This window comes from Eimeria necatrix, genomic scaffold (genome assembly GCF_000499385.1).
Source record: "Eimeria necatrix Houghton genomic scaffold, Enh_scaff40, whole genome shotgun sequence".
NCBI lineage: Eukaryota > Apicomplexa > Conoidasida > Eucoccidiorida > Eimeriidae > Eimeria > Eimeria necatrix.
Genome location: NW_013654299.1, coordinates 1 through 17,894, shown reverse-complemented (window position 1 = coordinate 17,894; position 17,894 = coordinate 1). Strand labels below are relative to the sequence as shown.

General features: G+C 44.8%; 4 protein-coding genes across 4 annotated transcripts; 3 read left to right on the top strand and 1 right to left on the bottom strand.

Annotated features, from left to right (window-relative positions):
• Positions 1–1,151: 1,151 nt before the first annotated feature.
• On the bottom strand, positions 1,152–2,543 carry ENH_00051610 (hypothetical protein, conserved; the record flags this gene model as incomplete). The annotated part of the gene is made up of 3 exons (XM_013581318.1): positions 1,152–1,452; positions 2,066–2,119; positions 2,410–2,543. 3 exons carry the CDS (start codon positions 2,541–2,543, stop codon positions 1,152–1,154), a joined length of 489 nt encoding a protein of 162 aa, XP_013436772.1.
• Positions 2,544–3,569: 1,026 nt separating this feature from the next.
• On the top strand, positions 3,570–5,613 carry ENH_00051600 (hypothetical protein; the record flags this gene model as incomplete). The annotated part of the gene is made up of 3 exons (XM_013581317.1): positions 3,570–3,959; positions 4,843–5,124; positions 5,494–5,613. 3 exons carry the CDS (start codon positions 3,570–3,572, stop codon positions 5,611–5,613), a joined length of 792 nt encoding a protein of 263 aa, XP_013436771.1.
• Positions 5,614–10,495: 4,882 nt separating this feature from the next.
• On the top strand, positions 10,496–15,154 carry ENH_00051590 (hypothetical protein, conserved; the record flags this gene model as incomplete). The annotated part of the gene is made up of 2 exons (XM_013581316.1): positions 10,496–12,182; positions 12,615–15,154. 2 exons carry the CDS (start codon positions 10,496–10,498, stop codon positions 15,152–15,154), a joined length of 4,227 nt encoding a protein of 1,408 aa, XP_013436770.1.
• Positions 15,155–16,681: 1,527 nt separating this feature from the next.
• Positions 16,682–17,494, top strand: ENH_00051580 (hypothetical protein; the record flags this gene model as incomplete). The annotated part of the gene is made up of 1 exon (XM_013581315.1): positions 16,682–17,494. A coding segment is annotated over one exon (813 nt), but the record flags the coding sequence as incomplete, so codon positions are not given.
• Positions 17,495–17,894: the final 400 nt, after the last annotated feature.

Genomic DNA, 17,894 nt, shown 5'->3' with positions numbered 1-17,894 from the left:
GACTGCTGCTGCTGCTGCTGCCGGTGCTGCTGCTGCTGCTGCTGCTGCTGCTGCTGCCGGTGCTGCTGCTGCTTCTGCTACTTACGGGGACCTTTGTGCTTAGGTGTATCGTTGGGCGTTTGTGTGCAACCGAATTATTTTTGGAAGCCTTCGAAGTACAAATAAATAATATTTATAGTTCGCATTATATATATAGTATATATATATAATTACATATTTATTCTATTTCTCTTTCATATAATGTCTTTAATATATATATTGAATATTTATAGTACACATTTAAGCATACGCATTATATATAAATAGAACATTCCCTTTTTAGAATTTAATTATGTAGTATATTTAATTATATATATTCCAAACATTTGTAGTCCATATATATATGTTATATATATTTTATATATATATATATATATATATATATATATATATATATATATATATATATATAATGTATATATACAAATCTATTGAGCACATACAGAAAGCTTTAGTAGATTTCAATAAATTAATTTGCATGCATGCAATCAGCCCCAATGGGGTGTACGTACAGCCTACAAGCACAATAAGCAAGTGTGCTTCTTAGCTGTAAATCTATTGCGATTATATAAATGCACTTGTAAATGCATGAATAAATGCATATATATATATATGCACAAATATATTAAATATATATAAATATATATATCTCTAATTGTTCTAAGAGAGGAAACTATATATAAATATATATATCTCTAATTGTTCTAAGAGAGGAAACTGGGCTATCCAAATCCGGAAAAGTGGAATTAATAATAGAAGTAAAAACAAAAGTAAAAAGGTCTTTTGGAGTTTTAGTTGTTTTCGCGAAAGCGGCTTTTCTGGATTGCTGCTGCTGCTGCTCAATTGGCTGCTTTTAGCTGCCTATACACCCCAGCGCTGGACTTGAGGTGTACGTACACCCGAGCTGCCTGTACACCGGAGCGTCGGCGGCGGCCTGGGTCTTCACTTTTGCGGATTTTTGTCGTTTTTGTTGGAATTTTTGAATGAGAACTTTTGTTTTTTTTTGCAGCAGTAAATGTTCTTGTTTTTGCCGTTTCTCGGGTGTATGTACACCGCACAAAGTGGCGAAACCTTTCCTGCTTCGCCTCTTTGCGGTGTACGTACACCCGAGGTCACTTGCCGGGGTTGGGGCGAAAGGACTCGAACTTGTAGGGAACGAAGTCGAAGGCTTTTGCATTAAATTCTTTTTTCATTTCTTGAATAAGAGACTGCATGCGTTTTCTGTCTCTCTTGGGGGCCTCCGCGGGCCCCAAGTCCGCGGAAATGGAGTTAAAAAGGGGCAAATGACTTGGGTTAATCTCATAACGGGGGGCCCCCCTGCCCTCATTTGTTATTAACAACTGGGGGCCCCCGGGTCTGTTGCATTCTCTCATCAAGATGAATTCTTTGGCGCAGACGTTGCGGTCGGGTTTCCTGCGCGGCATGACCAGTGGTCAGGACCAGTGGTCACCTTCCTTTTAAATGCAGCTTTAAATGCAGCTTTAAATGCAGCTTTATTTCCCTTTATGAGCCGCCTTTAGTGCCTTTTAATGGCCTTTATTTGAATGTTTTAAACGGCTTTTAATGGCCTCATTTTGAATGTTTTAAACGGCACTTTCGCGCGAAAAAACGCGACAGAAAGAACGCAAAGTCACGGCCACCGGGTGTACGTACACCTCAAATGTGCACACACAGATGCATGTTTGCAGATGAGTTTTGAAATAAATTTAAATGAAATGAAAGACATTTAAATCATTTGTTGACTTTTAATCATTTGTTGAAATTTAAACAATTTAAACGGACAAACATGAAATTAAATAAAACAAAACAAACAAATATCTCGAAGAGGGGCTATTTGGTGTTGCACGAAAAGAAAGACAAATAAAAGTAAAACAACAAATAAAATAAATTTAAAAGAATTAAAGTAACACAAGAAACTAATTTAAATGAATTAAAACAAAACAAACAAATGGAAAAACATTTTAAAAAAATTAAAACAAAAATAAAAATGAATTTAAATTAATTTAATTAAAATGAAAAGCCTCACCTCGCGCAGTTCATCAAATTTTGGGTCTCGTTGATGCAGTAAGAGACTTTCAAACTGCATGCAAATAAAAGAAATAAAACTTATTTTATTTTATTTTATTTTATTTTATTTTATTTTATTTTACCTTCTTTTATTTGATTTAATTGAACTAATTACTTTAATTTGATTTAATTAATTTGATTTGATTTAATTGTTTGTTTATTTGCTTTGCTTTTGCTTCATCTATATCTCTTCTGCCCCAAACTCAACGAGACTCAAACCCCAAACCCTAAACCCTAAACCCTAAACCCTAAACCCTAAACCCTCGGCCCAACCGCGAGGAAGAGCGGCGGCAGTGAAATCACCTTTTCTCGCAAGAGCGGAGGGAAGGAAGAAAGTCTTGGCACTTTTGCGGGTTTCTGTTGGAGCTGCTGAGACAAAGTTTGTAATCATTATAAACAGAAGTGCAGGAAGTTTGCAGCTGCTGGTCGCGGCTCATTTTCGCTGTTCCGCGGTGTACGTACACCCCAGGGCTCCGCAGGGGCTGCGGGAAAGCAGCAGCAGCAGCAGCAGCAGCAGCAGCGGCAGCAGCAGCGGCTGCAGCAGGGGCTAAAACTCAGTCTTTTCGCGTTTTACTGCGCCCCAGAGGCTCCTTTTTGCAAATGCTTTGCAGAAAAGTCGAAAAGAAAAGATTTTAACCGTCGAAACGGCCCAAAGAGCTGCCTATACACCCCAAGTTCGCGCATGCAGGCGCCGAACAGAGCCGCCGCCGTCGAGGTGTACGTACACCCGAAACCGTGGAGTGTCTGCCCAGCAGTTGCGAAACTCCCGAGTTCATTCAAATCATTTAAAATGCAAATATTTGTTCAAAACTGGGGTCTCAGCGTGAGAGGCCGTCAGCAGCAGCTGTAGGTCCGCAGCCGGGGCTGCTGCTGCGACTTTGCGCAGCGAGCAGCTCCTGCTGCAAATCGCGGATTAAAATAATTCTTTTCGCGAAAATCAATATCTTATTTGATTTAAAAAGATAAATAAATCCTTTTTGAGGTGTACAGACACCTTTTCCTCCAAAGATCAGCCGCTTTTGCACAAATCGGAACTCTCGAGAACTCCTGCTGCATGCAAATTAGCTGCTGCTTTGCCTTTCTTTTTTCTCCGCTTTCTCCCGCCTTCTGCGCCTCTCTTATCTTTTTAAATTTATTTTAAACTCCAAAATAAATAATTGTTTTCTTTCGCGGCCAAAAAACAGCTAACCCACTGGCCTCCCTGTGGGGCAAGAAGCCCCCAAACCCTAAACCCTAAACCCTAAACCCTAAACCCTAAACCCTAGCTTTTGAGGCCTCATTTCTAGCCTCCTGGCTCTCTTTTTGGCCACCTTTTCCTTCCCTTTTCTCCGCAAGACTTTCATTTATTTCTTTCTTTTTCTTTTCCAATTTCCCAACCAAATAATGAAATAACTTTTCTTCTTTTTGCCTTCTAGACCTCCAGCAGCTCCTTTTCCAATTCTTTTCTTTTTGCTGCATCCAAAATGCCAAAAAGGGCCCCACAGCCTCTGGGGGGCCCCCCCGGGGGGCCCCCCCGGGGGGCCCCTGTGGGGCCCCCAAGGGGGCCCCCCGGGGGGCCCCCCGGGGGGGCCCCCAAGGGCCTCCTGGACCTCTTTTGGGAACTTCCTGTTGCTTCTCCTGAGGGCCGCATGCAAGGCGCATGCAGGCTTGTGGGGTATTTGCTGCGCTGCAGCAAAGGCCCTGCTGCAGCAGCAGCAGCAGCAGCAGCAGCAGCAGAAGCTCCAGCAGCAGCAGCAGCAGCAGCAGCAGCAGCAGATGTGAAAAAAGAAGCAAATAATATAAAGCCTTTTATTGTTTGCAGAAGCAGCAACAGAACAGTTCCTAGTGAGCTGACCTACGCAGCAAACAGACTTGTGAGTTAAAAAGGGTTTTATTTATTTATTTATTTATTTATTTATTTATTTATTTATTTATTTATTTATTTATTTTTAAATTTGTGATTGCTTTCTTTAATCCGTTTCTCCCAGATTGTTCCGGTGCTTTTCGTGTCTCCCTTTGGCCACCCTAATTTAGGGTTTAGGGTTTAGGGTTTAGGGTTTAGGGTTTAGGGTTTAGGGTTTAGGGTTTAGGGTTTAGGGGTTTAGGGTTTAGGGTTTAGGGTTTAGGGTTTAGGGTTTAGGGTTTAGGGTTTAGGGTTTAGGGTTTGTATTTAGGGTTTAGGGTTTAGGGTTTAGGGTTTAGGGTTTAGGGTTTAGGGTTTAGGGTTTAGGGTAGTTTTAGGGTTTAGGGTTTAGGGTTTAGGGTTTAGGGTTTAGGGTTTAGGGTTTAGGGTTTAGGGTACGGTTTAGGCTTTCGGGTTTAGGGTTTAGGGTTTAGGGTTTAGGGTTTAGGGTTTAGGGTTTAGGGTTTAGGGTTTTGTTGAATTGGGGCTGGCGTTCTCGGTTTGCCCCGCTTCAAGGTGCTCTAGGGTTTAGGGTTTAGGGTTTAGGGTTTAGGGTTTAGGGTTTAGCAGTGGTCAGCTTAGGGTTTAGGGTTTAGGGTTTAGGGTTTAGGGTTTAGGGTTTAGGGTTTAGGGTTTGCGGTTTAGGGTTTAGGGTTTAGGGTTTAGGGTTTAGGGTTTAGGGTTTAGGGTTTAGGGTTTAGGGTTTTGTTTTAGGGTTTAGGGTTTAGGGTTTAGGGTTTAGGGTTTAGGGTTTAGGGTTTAGGGTTTAGGGTTTAGGGGTTTAGGGTTTAGGGTTTAGGGTTTAGGGTTTAGGGTTTAGGGTTTAGGGTTTAGGGTTTAGGGTTTGTATGCAGCTTCAAGGGCTAGCTTCGCCTAGCGCATGCGCTCGTGAGGCCTACACGCTGGCGCTGCTGCTGCTGCTGCAGCAGCTGCAGCAGCAGCAGCAGCAGCAGCAGCAGCAGCAGCAGGAAGACGACGAGGGTTTGATTTGCGTGGACTTGCAGTCGTTTTGCCAAACCCTAAAAAAGGGTTTTCCGATCAGTAAAGTAACTGCAGCAGAAGCAAAAAGAATGCATTTGGCCCGCTGTCTCGGGGTGTATGTACTCCTTTCTTTGGACTTCTTCAAAACAAAAAAGGTATTTTATTTCATTTACTTTCACTTCCCATTTAGGGTTTAGGGTTTAGGGTTTAGGGTTTAGGGTTTAAGGGTTAGGGTTTAGGGTTTAGGGTTTAAGGCTTAGGGTTTAGGGTTTAGGGTTTAAGGTTTAGGGTTTAGGGTTCAGGGTTTAGGGTTTAGGGTTTAGGGTTTAGGGTTTAAGGTGGTTCGATCTGCTTGAAGCGCCAAACCCTCGCACTTGAAACCACTTCTCACAATTAACTAATTAATTAAATAAACAATTTATTTATTTATTTATTTATTTATTTATTTATTTATTTGTTTATTTGTTTATTATTTATTTATTTATTTATTTATTTATTATTTATTTATTTATTTTTATTTTCAGAGTCTCACAGAAGCAGCAGAAGCCCTCGAGTGGCTGTGGGGCGCCTTCAGCGAAAAGCTGCTGCTGCAGCAAACAGCAGCAGCGCTGCTGCTGAAGCTGCTGCAGCAGCAAGCCACGTAGGCAGCAAATAATAAATAAATAAATAAATAAATAATAAATAAATAAATAAATAAATAAATAAATAAATAAATAAATAAATAAATAAATAAATAAGTGAATAAATGAATAAATAAGCAAATACATAAATAAAAGGATCTAATTAAATGAGTTGGTTTAATTAAGTTGGATTAATTGAATTAAATTAATTAAATTAATTAAATTAATTTAAATTAAATTAAATTAAATTAAATTAAATTAAATTAATTTGATTTCTTTGAGGGCTTTCTGCGGGACTTTTACTGCAGCAGCTTTTTTGTCTTTTGGGACTTTTTGGGTTTTTTATTTTTTGAAACTTTTTTTGCATTTTTTTGCATCTTTTTTTCTTTTTTTTAATTTCCTTTTCTTCTCCTTTTTATTCTTCTTTTTGTGTCCTTTTTATTCTTCTTTTTGTGTCCTTTTTATTCTTCTTTTTGTCTCTTTTTTATCTTTTGTTTTGTCTTTTTTTGTGTCTTTTTGTCTCTTTTTGGTTTTTTTAAATCTTGTTTTGTCCTTTTTAATCTCTGTTTTGTTTTCAAACATTTCCTTTTTATCTCGTCTTACTTTCTTCCAATTTCGTTTTATTTCATATCTTTTATTTGCTTTCATTTATTTTCATTTATTTTCATTTATTTCCATTTCTTTTTATTTCTTTTTATTTCTTTTTATCTCTTTTTATTTCTTTTTATTTCTTTTTATTTCTTTTTATTTCTTTTTATTTCTTCAGCATTGGAGGAGCAGCTCACTGTCTTTCTCTTTGCAAAGAAAAGTTCACTTATCTCTTTTCCCTCTTCAAAACCAGCAGCAGCAGCAGCAGCAGCAGCAGCAGCAGCAGCAGCAGCAGCAGCAAAGGGGAAAAGCCGAAGACGGCGACGGACAGGCTGCCGTGTTCGCTGCTTGAGGTGTACATACACCTCAAACTCCTCGCCGAGCAGCAGCTGCTGCCAGCAGCAGATTATTTTCATTTTATTCAAATCTTCAGCAGTCAGTTTTTCACTTTTATTCTTTTTGTTTCTTTTTAATTCTTTTTGATTCTTTTTGATTCTTTTTTGTCCCTTTTGGATTCCTTTTCGACTCCTTTTTACCTCCTTTTTAATTCCCTTTTTATTTTTTAAATTCTTTTTTTGATTCCTTTTTGATTCCAGTTTTAAATTCCCTTTTAATTCTTTTTTAGTTCTTTTTCAATTCCCTTTTGATTCTTTTTTAATTCTTTTTTATTTCGTTTTTAATTCTTTGCTAATTCCTTTTTAATTCCTTCTTGTATCTTTTTTTAATTTCCTTTTTATTTCCTTTTTTTAAATTCTTTTTTATTTTCTTTTTATCTTCATCTTGATTCTTTCTTAATTCCCTTTTGTCTCCTTTTTTGATCCTTTTTGCTTTCTTCTTCTCACTAATTAGCTAGCTAGCTAGCTATCCAGCCAGCTAGCTAGCTAGCTAGCTAGCTAGCAGATAGCTAGCTAACTGATCAACTAGCTAGCCTGCCAGCTAGCCAGCTAGCCAGCTAGCCAGCTAGCTAGCTGGATAGCTAGCCAGCTGGCTAGCTAGCCAGCCAGCTGGCTAGCTAGCCAGCCAGCTAGCCAGCTAGCTAGCGAGCTGGCTAGCTAGCTAGCCATTGTTTTGTGCCTCTGCGAATTTGTTTTGTCTTCAGAAGAAAACGAAAATTTGATTTGCCACTTTTTGGAAGACTCTGCTGCTTTTCATCCTTTGCTGCACCGCCTGTGGCTTTCTTTGCTGCGCCTTCTTCTCATTCAAAAGTCCGTAATTAATTAATTAATTAATTAATTAAAAACAAATTAATTAATTAATTAATTTAATTAATTAATTAATTAAGTAAATTAATTAATTAAATAATTAGTTTAATTAATTTGTTTATTTAATTATGTATTTGTTTCTTATTTAGTTAATTTATTTATTGATTTATTTAGTTAGTTATTTATTGAGTTTATTTATTCATTTATTCATTTATTTGGTTATTTATTTTTTTGGTTTTTTAGTTGCTTTTTATTTGCACTAAATTTGGCGGCGCTGTTTCTTGAGGGTTTAATAAGCTGCTTTGCTTTGAGACTTTTAACAAAATAAATAAAATAATAAAATAAAGAAAATAAATAAAGAAAATAAATAAATAAATAAATAAAATAAATAAATAAGTGAATAAATAAAATAAATAAATGTGTTTATTTATAAGTGAAGTAAACATATATGGCGCTGTGCTGTGCCTCTTATCCCTCCCGCCTACCGCCGCCCCCCAAAACCCTAAACCCTAAACCCTAAACCCTAAACCCTGTTTTGCTTTGTTTATGTTTCCTCTTTCAGAAATTCCGAAGAAATATTCTGCAGACTTTGGCCCGCAATAGACAAACGCCTCTTTGGGGGCCCCCAGGGGGGCCCCCAAGAAGGGGGCCCCCAGGGGGCCCCCAAGGGGGCCCCCAAGGGGGCCCCCAAGGGGGGCCCCCAAGGGGGCCCCCAGGGGGGCCCCCAGGGGGGCCCCCAGGGAAGTTTGCAGAATATGTGTGTTGGGTTTCGAGCAGTTTTGTTGGCAGTTTATCTTTTGAAAGATGAAATGATAAAAGCTGGAGAGAACTTGAAAGGAGAAGAAAAGAAAAAGAAAGAAAAAGAATTGGAAAAAATGATTTTTTTCATTTTTGAAAAGTCCGGATTTCTGAGGGCGTTTGTGCACAGCCTGGAGTGTACGTACACCTCAGCCCCCACAACCGCCTTTTTCTTTTTATTTATTTTGATTTCTTTTATTTTTTTAAAGGCATTTTAATCTTCTTTTATTTATTTTGATTTATTTTAATTTCTTTAAAGTCATTTTAATCTTCTTTTATTTGTTTTGATTTATTTTAATTTATTTAAAGTCATTTTCATTTGTCTTAATTTATTTTGATTTACTTTAATTTATTTAAAGTCATTTTAATTTGTTTCAATTTATTTTGATTTATTTTAATTTAGTTTTATTTCTTTTGTTTATTTTTGTTTCTTTTTTGTCTCAGTTTATATCTCTTTTCTGTTTTTCTCCCTTTTGTGCTTTTGGTCTCCTTTTAATCTTCTTTAATCTCTTTTGTTTATTTTTTGATTTTCTTATTCCTTTTTTATCTCTTTCATCTCTTTTAATCCTTTTTATCCTTTTAATTTCTTTTATCTTTTTTTAATTTGGTTTTTTATTTTCTTTAATTTCCCTTTCCTCTTTTCGCTTTCCTTTCCGGTGTCTGTACACCCCACACCGAGGAGAAATTTTTGTCTTTTTGATTTATCAAATCCACTTCAACTATTAATTGCAATTTCTATTCTCAGTTAAACCAAACAAATCTATTTAAATCTTTAATTCTAATCAAATTAAACCAAACAAATCTATTTAAGTCTTTAATTCTAATCAAAGTAAATAATTCTTTTTTAAATATTTAATTCTAATCAAATTAAATAAAATAATTCTTTTTTTTTAAATCTTTTTTTTTCTTTTCCTGCAGCTCCCAAACACCCTCTACACCCTTTAGCTCGCTATACAGCTGAACGCCTTGCCCAAACCCTGGGGGCCCCTCAAACCCTCAGGGGGCCCCCCGGGGGCCCCCCTGGGGGCCCCCCTGGGGGCCCCCCTGGGGGCCCCCCTGGGGGCCCCCGTGGGGGCCCCTCTTGGGGGGCCCCTGGGGGGCCCCCAAGTTCCTCGGGGGGCCCCCCGGGGGGCCCCCGAGGGGCCCCCAGGAGGGAGGGAGAGGGTTTGAGGGTTTGGGAATTGGAAGAAGGGTTTAGGGTTTGCTGCGGATGTCAAAACCCTCCTTTTGTGTTTGGAGGTTGCAGTGAACTTTTGCTGCGGAGTTGGGAAGAAGCAAAAGGAGAAAAAGATCATTTAAAACGTAAATAAATGTTTTTTGTTTTATTTATTTGAAGTCCTTTTCTGTTTTCAAAACCCCTAAACCCTCGCCAAACCCTTTTCCTAAACCCTAAACCCTAATCGCGCCGCAGCCGCTCGCCAAACCCTAACCTCTAAACCCTAAACCCTAAACCCTAAATCCAAAACCCTAGCGTTTATGCGCTAAACCCCGAACCCCAAACCCTAAACCCTAAACCCTAAACCCTAAACCCTAAACCCTTTGGCTTGCTTCAGGGCTCTGTGCGCGCAGCATTCGGTGAAGGGTTTTCTTTTTTTTCTTCTCCTTTTATTTTTTCTTTTTCTTTTCGAATTTCTCTTTTCCTTTCTTTCGGAAAAGCCAGGAGCTTCACGCCCTTCAGGAAACAGTCTCTCTTTAAGTGAGCAGCAGCAGCAGCAGCAGCAGCAGCAGCAGCAGCTGCTGCTGCAGCAGCAGCAACAGCAGCAGCGACAGCAGCAGCAACAACAGCAGCAACTGCTGCAGCTAGCTAGCTAGCCAGCCAGCTAGCTAGCTAGCTAGCAACAGCAGCAGCAACTGCTGCAGCTAGCTAGCTAGCTAGCTAGCTACCCAGCTAGCTAGCTAGCTAGCTAGCTGGCTAGCTAGCTAGCTAGCTGCAGCAAGAAGTGTGTATAATTGAATAGCAGGATTGGACGAGCGTTGCTGCTGCGGTGTCTGTACACCTGGTTAGTTGCTGCTGCTTGCTGTTGCTGTTTAGGATTTGCTGCATTTGTTTTGGGTCTTTGAAGCAGCAAGAAGTTAAATCCATTTCTTTGCTGCTGCTCAGCGCCATTGCAGCAGCAGAAAAGCAGCAGGAAGCAACAGATAAAGAGGCAAGACACGCTAACGCCCCTGCTGCTGCTGCTGCTGCTGCTGCTGCTGCTGCTGCTGCTGCTGCTGCTATATATATATATATATATATATGTAATAATTAAAAATAACAAAGAAATAAAAATGTCTTTTGTTTTATTTTGCAGCACTCTGCTGCACTTCGCCACCGCAAAATGCTGTACATCTTAGAGGGTTTGCTGCTGCTGCCAGAAGTCCTCAGCAGCAGCCGCGGCAGCAGCAGCAGCAGGGAGTCTGCAGCAGCAGCAGCAGCAGCAGAAAGCTCGGGCCCCTTCTTGCCTGCGTGGCTGCTTTCTACTTTCGTTGCTTCTGTTGCTTTTCGTGTCTCTCCTCATCCTGCTGCTGCTGCTGCTGCTGCTGCAGCAGCAGCAGCACCTGCTGCTTTTGCTGTTGCTGCTAAGCACCTGCCGCAGCCGCTGCCGCCGGAGGCTCCCGAGGGCATGGAGGACTTGCTGCAGCAGCAGCAGCAGCAGCAGCAGCAGCAGCTGCCTGAGCTGCTCCTCTTTGATCTGCAGAGCAGCGGCAGCAGCGCAGCAGCAGCAGCAGCAGCACGGCGTTTGCTCAAGGGGAAGCTATGCAGCCTTCTGGGCAGCAGCAGCAGCAGCAGCATCGCGAGGTGCTCCCGCGGGGCAGCAGCAGCAGCAGCAGCAGCAGCAGAGACACTGGACACAGTGCAGCAGCTGCAGCAGACACAGGCGCTGCTGTTTGCCCTCTCAGCAAAAGAAGCAGCAGCAGCAGCTGGCGGCTCCCCGCTGCAGCTGCGAGCCCGCACCCTCAGCAGCAGCAGCAGCAGCAGCAGCAGCAGCAGCAGCAGCAGCAGCAGTGAAGCGAAAGTTCACTTAGAGCTACGCTCTGCAGTTTATCTGCCAAGCCTTAAAGGAAGCAAGAAGAAGGAGAAGCAGCAGCTGCTTTCCTTTTGCTATTTCGCGTCATCTCAAGGAGCAGCCCTTGCTGCAGCAGCAGCAGCAGCAGCAGCAGCAGCAGCAGAAGAGGGCCCCCAGCAGCAGCAGCAGCAGCAGATTCAGGCGGGGCTTGTTGCTGCTGCACAGGCCCTGAGTGTGGCTTTGTGCACTTTGTCGCTGCTGCCTTATTTGCTGTGCTGCAAGCAGCAGCAGCAGCAGCAGCAGCAGCAGCAGCAGCAGCAGCAGCAGCAGCAGCAGCAGCAGCAGCAGCAGGAAGATGAAGAAGATCCAGAAGCAGCAGCAAGTGAGGAAGCCCAGGAGGAAGCTGAAGAAGAGCTGGAGGCGGCGCTGCATGCGCTGCAGCAGCTGCTGCTGGTGGCCTCTCCGCTGCAGCAGCAGCTGCAGCAGCAGCAGCAGCAGCAGGACGGTTCTGAGGAGCCAGATGCAGCAGCAGCAGCAGGTGCTGCTGCTGCTGCTGCGCTGACGCAAGCAGCAAACTGCAGCAGCAAACTGCTGCTGCTGGGCGGCAACACTGCAGCAAAAGGCTTGCTGCGAGAAGCAGCAGCAGCAACATGGCGCTGCTTGTGTGTCTTTGCTTCCCGACGGGCCCTGCTGCAGCTAGTAGGCGTTGCTGCTGCTGCTCCCAGCCGCAGCAGCAGCAGCAGCAGCAGCAGCAGCAGCAGCAGCTCGGAGTCTGAGGGCGAAGACACAGAAGAGGAAAGCGAGGCCAGCAGCGAAGAGGAAGGAACTGAAATAAAAGAAATAAATAAATCAAAAGAATTAAATAAATCAAAAGAATTAAATAAATCAAAAGAATTAAATAAATCAAAAGAATTAAATAATTCAAAAGAATTAAATAATTCAAAAGAAGCAAATGATGAAGAAGACACAAATGTGCTGCTGACTCCTGATGAGGCCCTCAAGGCGCTGCTTGACGACGGTGAGCAGCAGCAGCAGCAGCAGCAGCAGCAGCAGCAGCAGCAGCAGCAGCAGCAGCAGCAGCAAATAAATAAATGAATAGATGAATAAATAAATAAATAAATAAATAAATAATCATTTAAATAAATTATTCAAAGGAGAGGAAGCTCATAAATGACATTTAAGACAAACAGCCGCGCGCAGCCACAGCGCTGCTGCTGCAGCTAATAGCAGCAGCAGCAGCAGCAGCAGCAGCAGCAGCAGCAGGTTCATTTCTTTCGGGATCTTATTTAATTAAAAATAGATGACACTTTTGCTATTAATTTGTTTGTGATTAAAAGTCCATTAATTGGACACTTATTTGCCATTTCTTTATTATTTATTATTTGCTGCTGGTTTGCTGCTTAACTGGTTCTTTGCATTGACTCTTTTGCTGCTGCTGCTGCTGCTGCAGATGGACTTGGCCCCCTTGGCGGCTTCCTGCAGCAGCACCAGCAGCAGCAGCAGCAGCAAGCTGCAGCGCGGAAGCTGCTGCTGCGGCAGCGGCAGCGCTTTGGAGAGTTGCGGCTGCGGGCCTTGTCGGCCCTTGAGGTGTACATACACTGCAGCAGCAGCAGCAGCAGCAGCAGCAGCAGCAGCAGCAGCGGGTGGAACTCGCTGTGTTTGGAGCTGCTGACTGCGCTCTACGGCAGCTACAGCCGCGCTTTGCTGCAGCAGCAGCAGCAGCAGCGGCGGCAGCGGCAGCAGCAGCAGCAGCTCGAGGTGTACGGACAGCTCAGCAAGAAGCTGCGAGCCACAATCGAAGCAGCATTTAAAACAATTAAAAGAAGCAGCAGCAGCAGCAGCAGCAGCACAAAAGACAACAAAGCTGCAGCAGACAGAAGCAGCAAAAACCCTCTTGCTGCTTGCTACCACGCGCTGCAGCAGCAGACGCTGCTGGCAATCCAGCAGCAGCAGCAGCAGCAGCAGCAGCAGCAAGTTGGGGCCGCTAAGCGCAGCAAAAAGAGACAGCAGCAGTCCAAAGATGAGGCACTGAACAGCAGCAGCAGCAGCAGCAGCAGCAGCAAAGAAAGAGCATCGGAGGTAATTGCTGCTGCTCCCTTGCTGCCGGCCCTGGACAGCAGCGAGCGCCTGCATCAGCTGCTGCTGCAACGCAGCAGCAGCAGCAGCAGCAGCAGCAGCAGCAGCAGCAGCAGCAGCAGCAGCAGCAGCAGCAGCGTGAGGACTGATTTGTCGGAGACGATGCTGCAGCTGGTGGCTGAGTATACCTTAAAGGTGCTGAAGAGCAGCAGCAGCAAACTGCCTGCTGCTGCTGCTGCTCTTAACCAGACACTAGGAGCAGCATTTTTGCTGCGGCTGAACGCTTTGGAGGCTCAGGTCCGCAAATTTAAAAACAGCAGCAGCAGCAGCAGCAGCAGCAGCAGCAGCAGCAGCAGCAGCAGCGAGCAGCAGGAAGAAGAGGAGCAGCAGCAGAAGCAAAAACGGCGCAAAAAGGACTCGGTGCAGCCCCAGCAGCAGCCCCAGCAGCAGCAGCAGCAGCAGCAGCAGCAGCAGCAGCAGCAGCAGCAGGAGGGCAGCAGCACGCTGGAAGAAGTGCTGCAGCTGTGTGTCTCCTCTCGTGCTGCGCTGCGCTGCTGCTATTTGGATTTAAATTTCTTTTCTTACTTTGCAGAAAGAACTCCTCAGGTGTACATACACCTCAACTTGTTTGCTGCTGCAGCAAAAGCTCGCTCGCCTTTTGTGCAGCGCGAGCTGGCGCAGCTGGCGTTTCAGGTGTACAGACACTCCGGCTTCTTAGCAGCAGCAGCAGCAGCAGCAGCAGCAGCAGCAGCACAGCAGCAGCAGCAGCAGCAGCAGCAGCAGCAGGGGCTGCTGGACCCCCAGGAGGTCGTGCTGAGTCTGCTCGCGAAAAACAGGAGGAGAAGCAGCACGGAAGCGGAGCACAGCAGCAGCAGCGAGCAGCAGCAGCAGCAGCAGCAGCAGCAGCAGCAGCAGCAGCAGCAGGTGCCTGCTCACCTCGAAGCAGCAGTGCAGCGAGCCCTAGAGCCCCCAATGGTTCCCTTGAAGGCCTTTAAGTCTCCATCGCGTTTTGCTGCTTTTGTTTTGAGGGCTTTGCTGCAGCTCTTAGCAGCAGCAGCAGCAGCAGCTGTCCGAGAGCAGCAGCAGCAGCAGCAGCAGCAGCAGCAGCAAGAGGAAGAGGAGCAGGAGGAGGCCCAGCAGCGACAGAAGAAGAAACGAAAAGAAACGAAAGAGAAGCAGCAGCATGCTGCAGCAAACAGCAGCAGCAGCAGCAGCAGCAGCAGCAGCAGCAGCAGCAGCAGCAATTTGGAGTGTACGTACAGCAGCGAGTCTCAGAAGCAAACAGCAGTGCGGCTGCTGCTGCAGCAGCTGCTGCAGCTGCTGCGGCTGTTTGTGAAGCGCGCAGCAGCAGCAGACCGAGCCACCCCCGCAGCAGCAGCTCCAGCAGCAGCAGCAGCAGCAGCAGCAGCAGCAGCAGCAGCAGCAGGGAGCAGCAGCAGCAATGCTTTAAATGATTTAATTAAATTAATTTGCAAAGACAAAGAAATGATGGAAGAGACAGTGCGGGGAGCTGTACAGACAGCTGGAGGAAACAAAAACAAAAAACTCCAAAATGAAATTTTCAAATTTCTTGAAAGACTTACAGAAGAAAAACCCCAAGCAGCAGCAGCAGCAGCAGCAGCAGCAGCAGCAGCAGCAGCAGAAGACGCAGCAGCAGCAGAAGACGCGGCAGCAGCAGACGCAACAGACGAGGAGGCAGCAGCAGACACGGCTGCAGCTGCAGCAGCAGGCAAAAAAGCAGCAGCAGCGGACAAAACAGCAGCAGCAGCAGACAAAGCAGCAGCAGCAGCAGCAGCAGCAGACAAAGCAGCAGCAGCAGCAGCAGCAGCAGGAAAGAAGCGGCGGATGGACGGAGAGGCAGCAGCAGGAAGAAAGAGAAAAGAACTAAAAAGAAAATCTGCAAATGAAGTTTAGATTTAATTTAATTTAATTTAATTTAAAATATATCTTTTTTCTCCAGCTGCTGCTGTTGCTGCTGCTGCAGCAACAGTTCTAGCTGCTGTTGCTGCTGCTGCAGCAACAGGTCTAGCTGCGACTGCTGCTGCTGCTGCAGCAACAGTTCTAGCTGCGGCTGCTGCTGCTGCTGCTGCTGCTGCAGCAACAGTTCTAGCTGCGGCTGCTGCTGCTGCTGCTGCAGCGCTACCGTGTATTGTCAGCTTTTTGCGAAGGAGCGAAATTAAAAAATAAATGAATATAATAAATAAATAAATAAATAAATAAATAAATAAATAAATAAATAAATAAATAAATAAATAAATAAATAAACAATAATAAATAAATAAATAAATAATAAACAATAAAAGAAACAATGAAAAGAACTGAAGATTGGCAACTCAAAAAGACTTTTTATTTCTCATCTTTTTGGCTTTCAGGAATAAAGAGGTTTTCGGGGAAGCAGCCAAACCCTAAACCCTAAACCCTAAACCCTAAACCCTAAACCCTAAACCCTAACCCCTGAAGCGTATCTGGCAGCCCGGGAGATAGCTGAGGGTCTGCGCCAAAGGCGCATGCAGTAGAGCCTAAACCCTAAATTAGGGTTTACTCAGTTAGCGAATTAGGAGAGGCAAAAAGAAGAATTTGCAAACAGAAAAGATTTATTGGGATTGCTGCCAGCAGCTGCTGCTTGCTGCTGCTGCTTGCTGCTGCTGCTTGCTGCTGCTGCTTGCTGCTGCTGCTTGCTGCTGCTGCTGCTTGCTGCTGCTGCCACTGCCTTCTTTGCTGCCTACGGCTGCTGTCCGCTGCCCGTGCCTGCTGCTGCTGCTGTTGCTTCCTGCTGCTGCTGCTGCCTGCTGCTGCTGCTGTTGCTTCTTGCTGCTGCTGCTGCCTGTTGCTGCTGCTGTTGCGCTTGCTGCTAGTAGTACTTTCGGGTGTATCGACAGCTGGCTTCTGCGGTGTATAGGCAGCTGGCTGCGGTGTCTAGGCAGCTCGACTTCTTCTCGAGGTCAAAATGAACAAATAAATCGATCACAATTAATAAATAATTAATTTTTATTTTTATATTTATTTATTATTCATTATAAACTGCAGATTTTGCTGCGAAGCAGCAAGGAACTGCAGCCGTGGCTCTCCGATGAGGCAGCAGCAGATCTCGCCTCCTTGGGCTCAAGTTCCATCATTTTTAAGCGTTTAAACGGCGAAGTTGATTAAAACAATTATTGATTTATATTTAATTTAACTTTTAATTTATTATTTGCGTTTTAAATGGTTAAATACGCCGCGGGAGTTGCCAGTTGCTGCTGCGGAGCGCCGCAGCCGCGCGCGCATGCACCTGCAGCCCCAGCAGCAGCAGCTTTTCGCCGCTTCTTTTGCTCCAAAAGACTTTAAATTCTTTTCTTTATTTTAATTCTCCAAAAACTTTCAATTTCTGCTTTTACTGCCTCCAAAACAGCCCCAGATTCAGGTGTACAGACACCCCAACACTTGCTGCAGCACACACCACTCATGTCCTCTCCGGGCTTTTCCCCCATTTCCGAAGACGGAGAAGTTGAAGAGGGGCCCCCAGAGGGGCCCCCTGTTGTGCCCGCGCCAGCACTTGCTGCTGTTGCTGCTGCTGCTGCAGCACTCAGCGCGCCCACGCTGAGCCTGGCCGAAGAGGGGGCCCCCGAAGGCTACACTGAGGGCCCTGCAGCAGCAGCAGCAGCAGCAGCAGCAGCAGCAGCAGCAGCAGCAGCAGCAGCAGCAGATCCTGTAGGTAGCTTTGCAGCAGATGTACATACACCCGAACCCTTAGTCTGCAGCCAAGCAGCAGGGGCCCCCCCTTGGGCTTCTCAAGAGCAGCTGCTGCTGCTGCCTTCCTCGGTGGCTGCTGCTTCGCTGCAGCAGCAGCAGCAGCAGCAGCAGCAGCAGCAGCAGGAGACACACCAGGCAGAAACAGCAGCAGCAGCAGCAGCAGCAGCAGCAAATGCTGCGCAAGCAGCAGCGCCTGGCTACGGTGTACAGACAGGGGGCCCCTCGCTGCAGCTGCCGGCCCCAGTTGCTGCTGCTGCTGCTGCTGCTGCTGCTGCTGCTGCACCAGCAGCAGCAGCAGCAACAGCAACACGGGGGCAGCTAATTGGTGGCGCTTTTCAGTTGCACCAGCAGCAGCAGCACCATCAGATGCAGCAGCAGCAGCTGCTGCAGCAGCAGCAACTGCTGCAGCAGCAGCAACTGCAGCAGCAGCAGCAGCAGCAGCAGCAGCAGCCTCACTCCAACTTAATATCTGTCTTCTCAACAGAGAGAATTGCAGCAGTTCTTTCTTCCGTCGACAGCAGACAGGTAAATTAAATTAAATTAAATTAATTAAATTAATTAAATTAATTAAATTAAATTAATTAAATTAATTAAATTAATTAAATTAATTAAACTAATTAAATTAAATTAAATTAAATAATAAATGATAAAAGTAATTAAAATAGATTGTTTGGTTGTTTGAGAGGTGAAGACTCAAATTCGCCCACAAAAGGAGCTGCTGCTGCTGCAGTTGCTGCTGCTGCTGCCGTTGCTGCTGCAGCTGTTGCTGTTGGAGCTGTTGCTGCTGTAGCTGCTGCTGTTGCTGCTGCTGCAGCAGCTGTTGCTGCTGCAGCAGCAGCTCTTGCTGCTGCAGCTGCAAGAGGCTCTAGATGGACTTACCCCGCCTTTATATTTTCTCAACAGTTACTTCACTTTTAAGTGCATT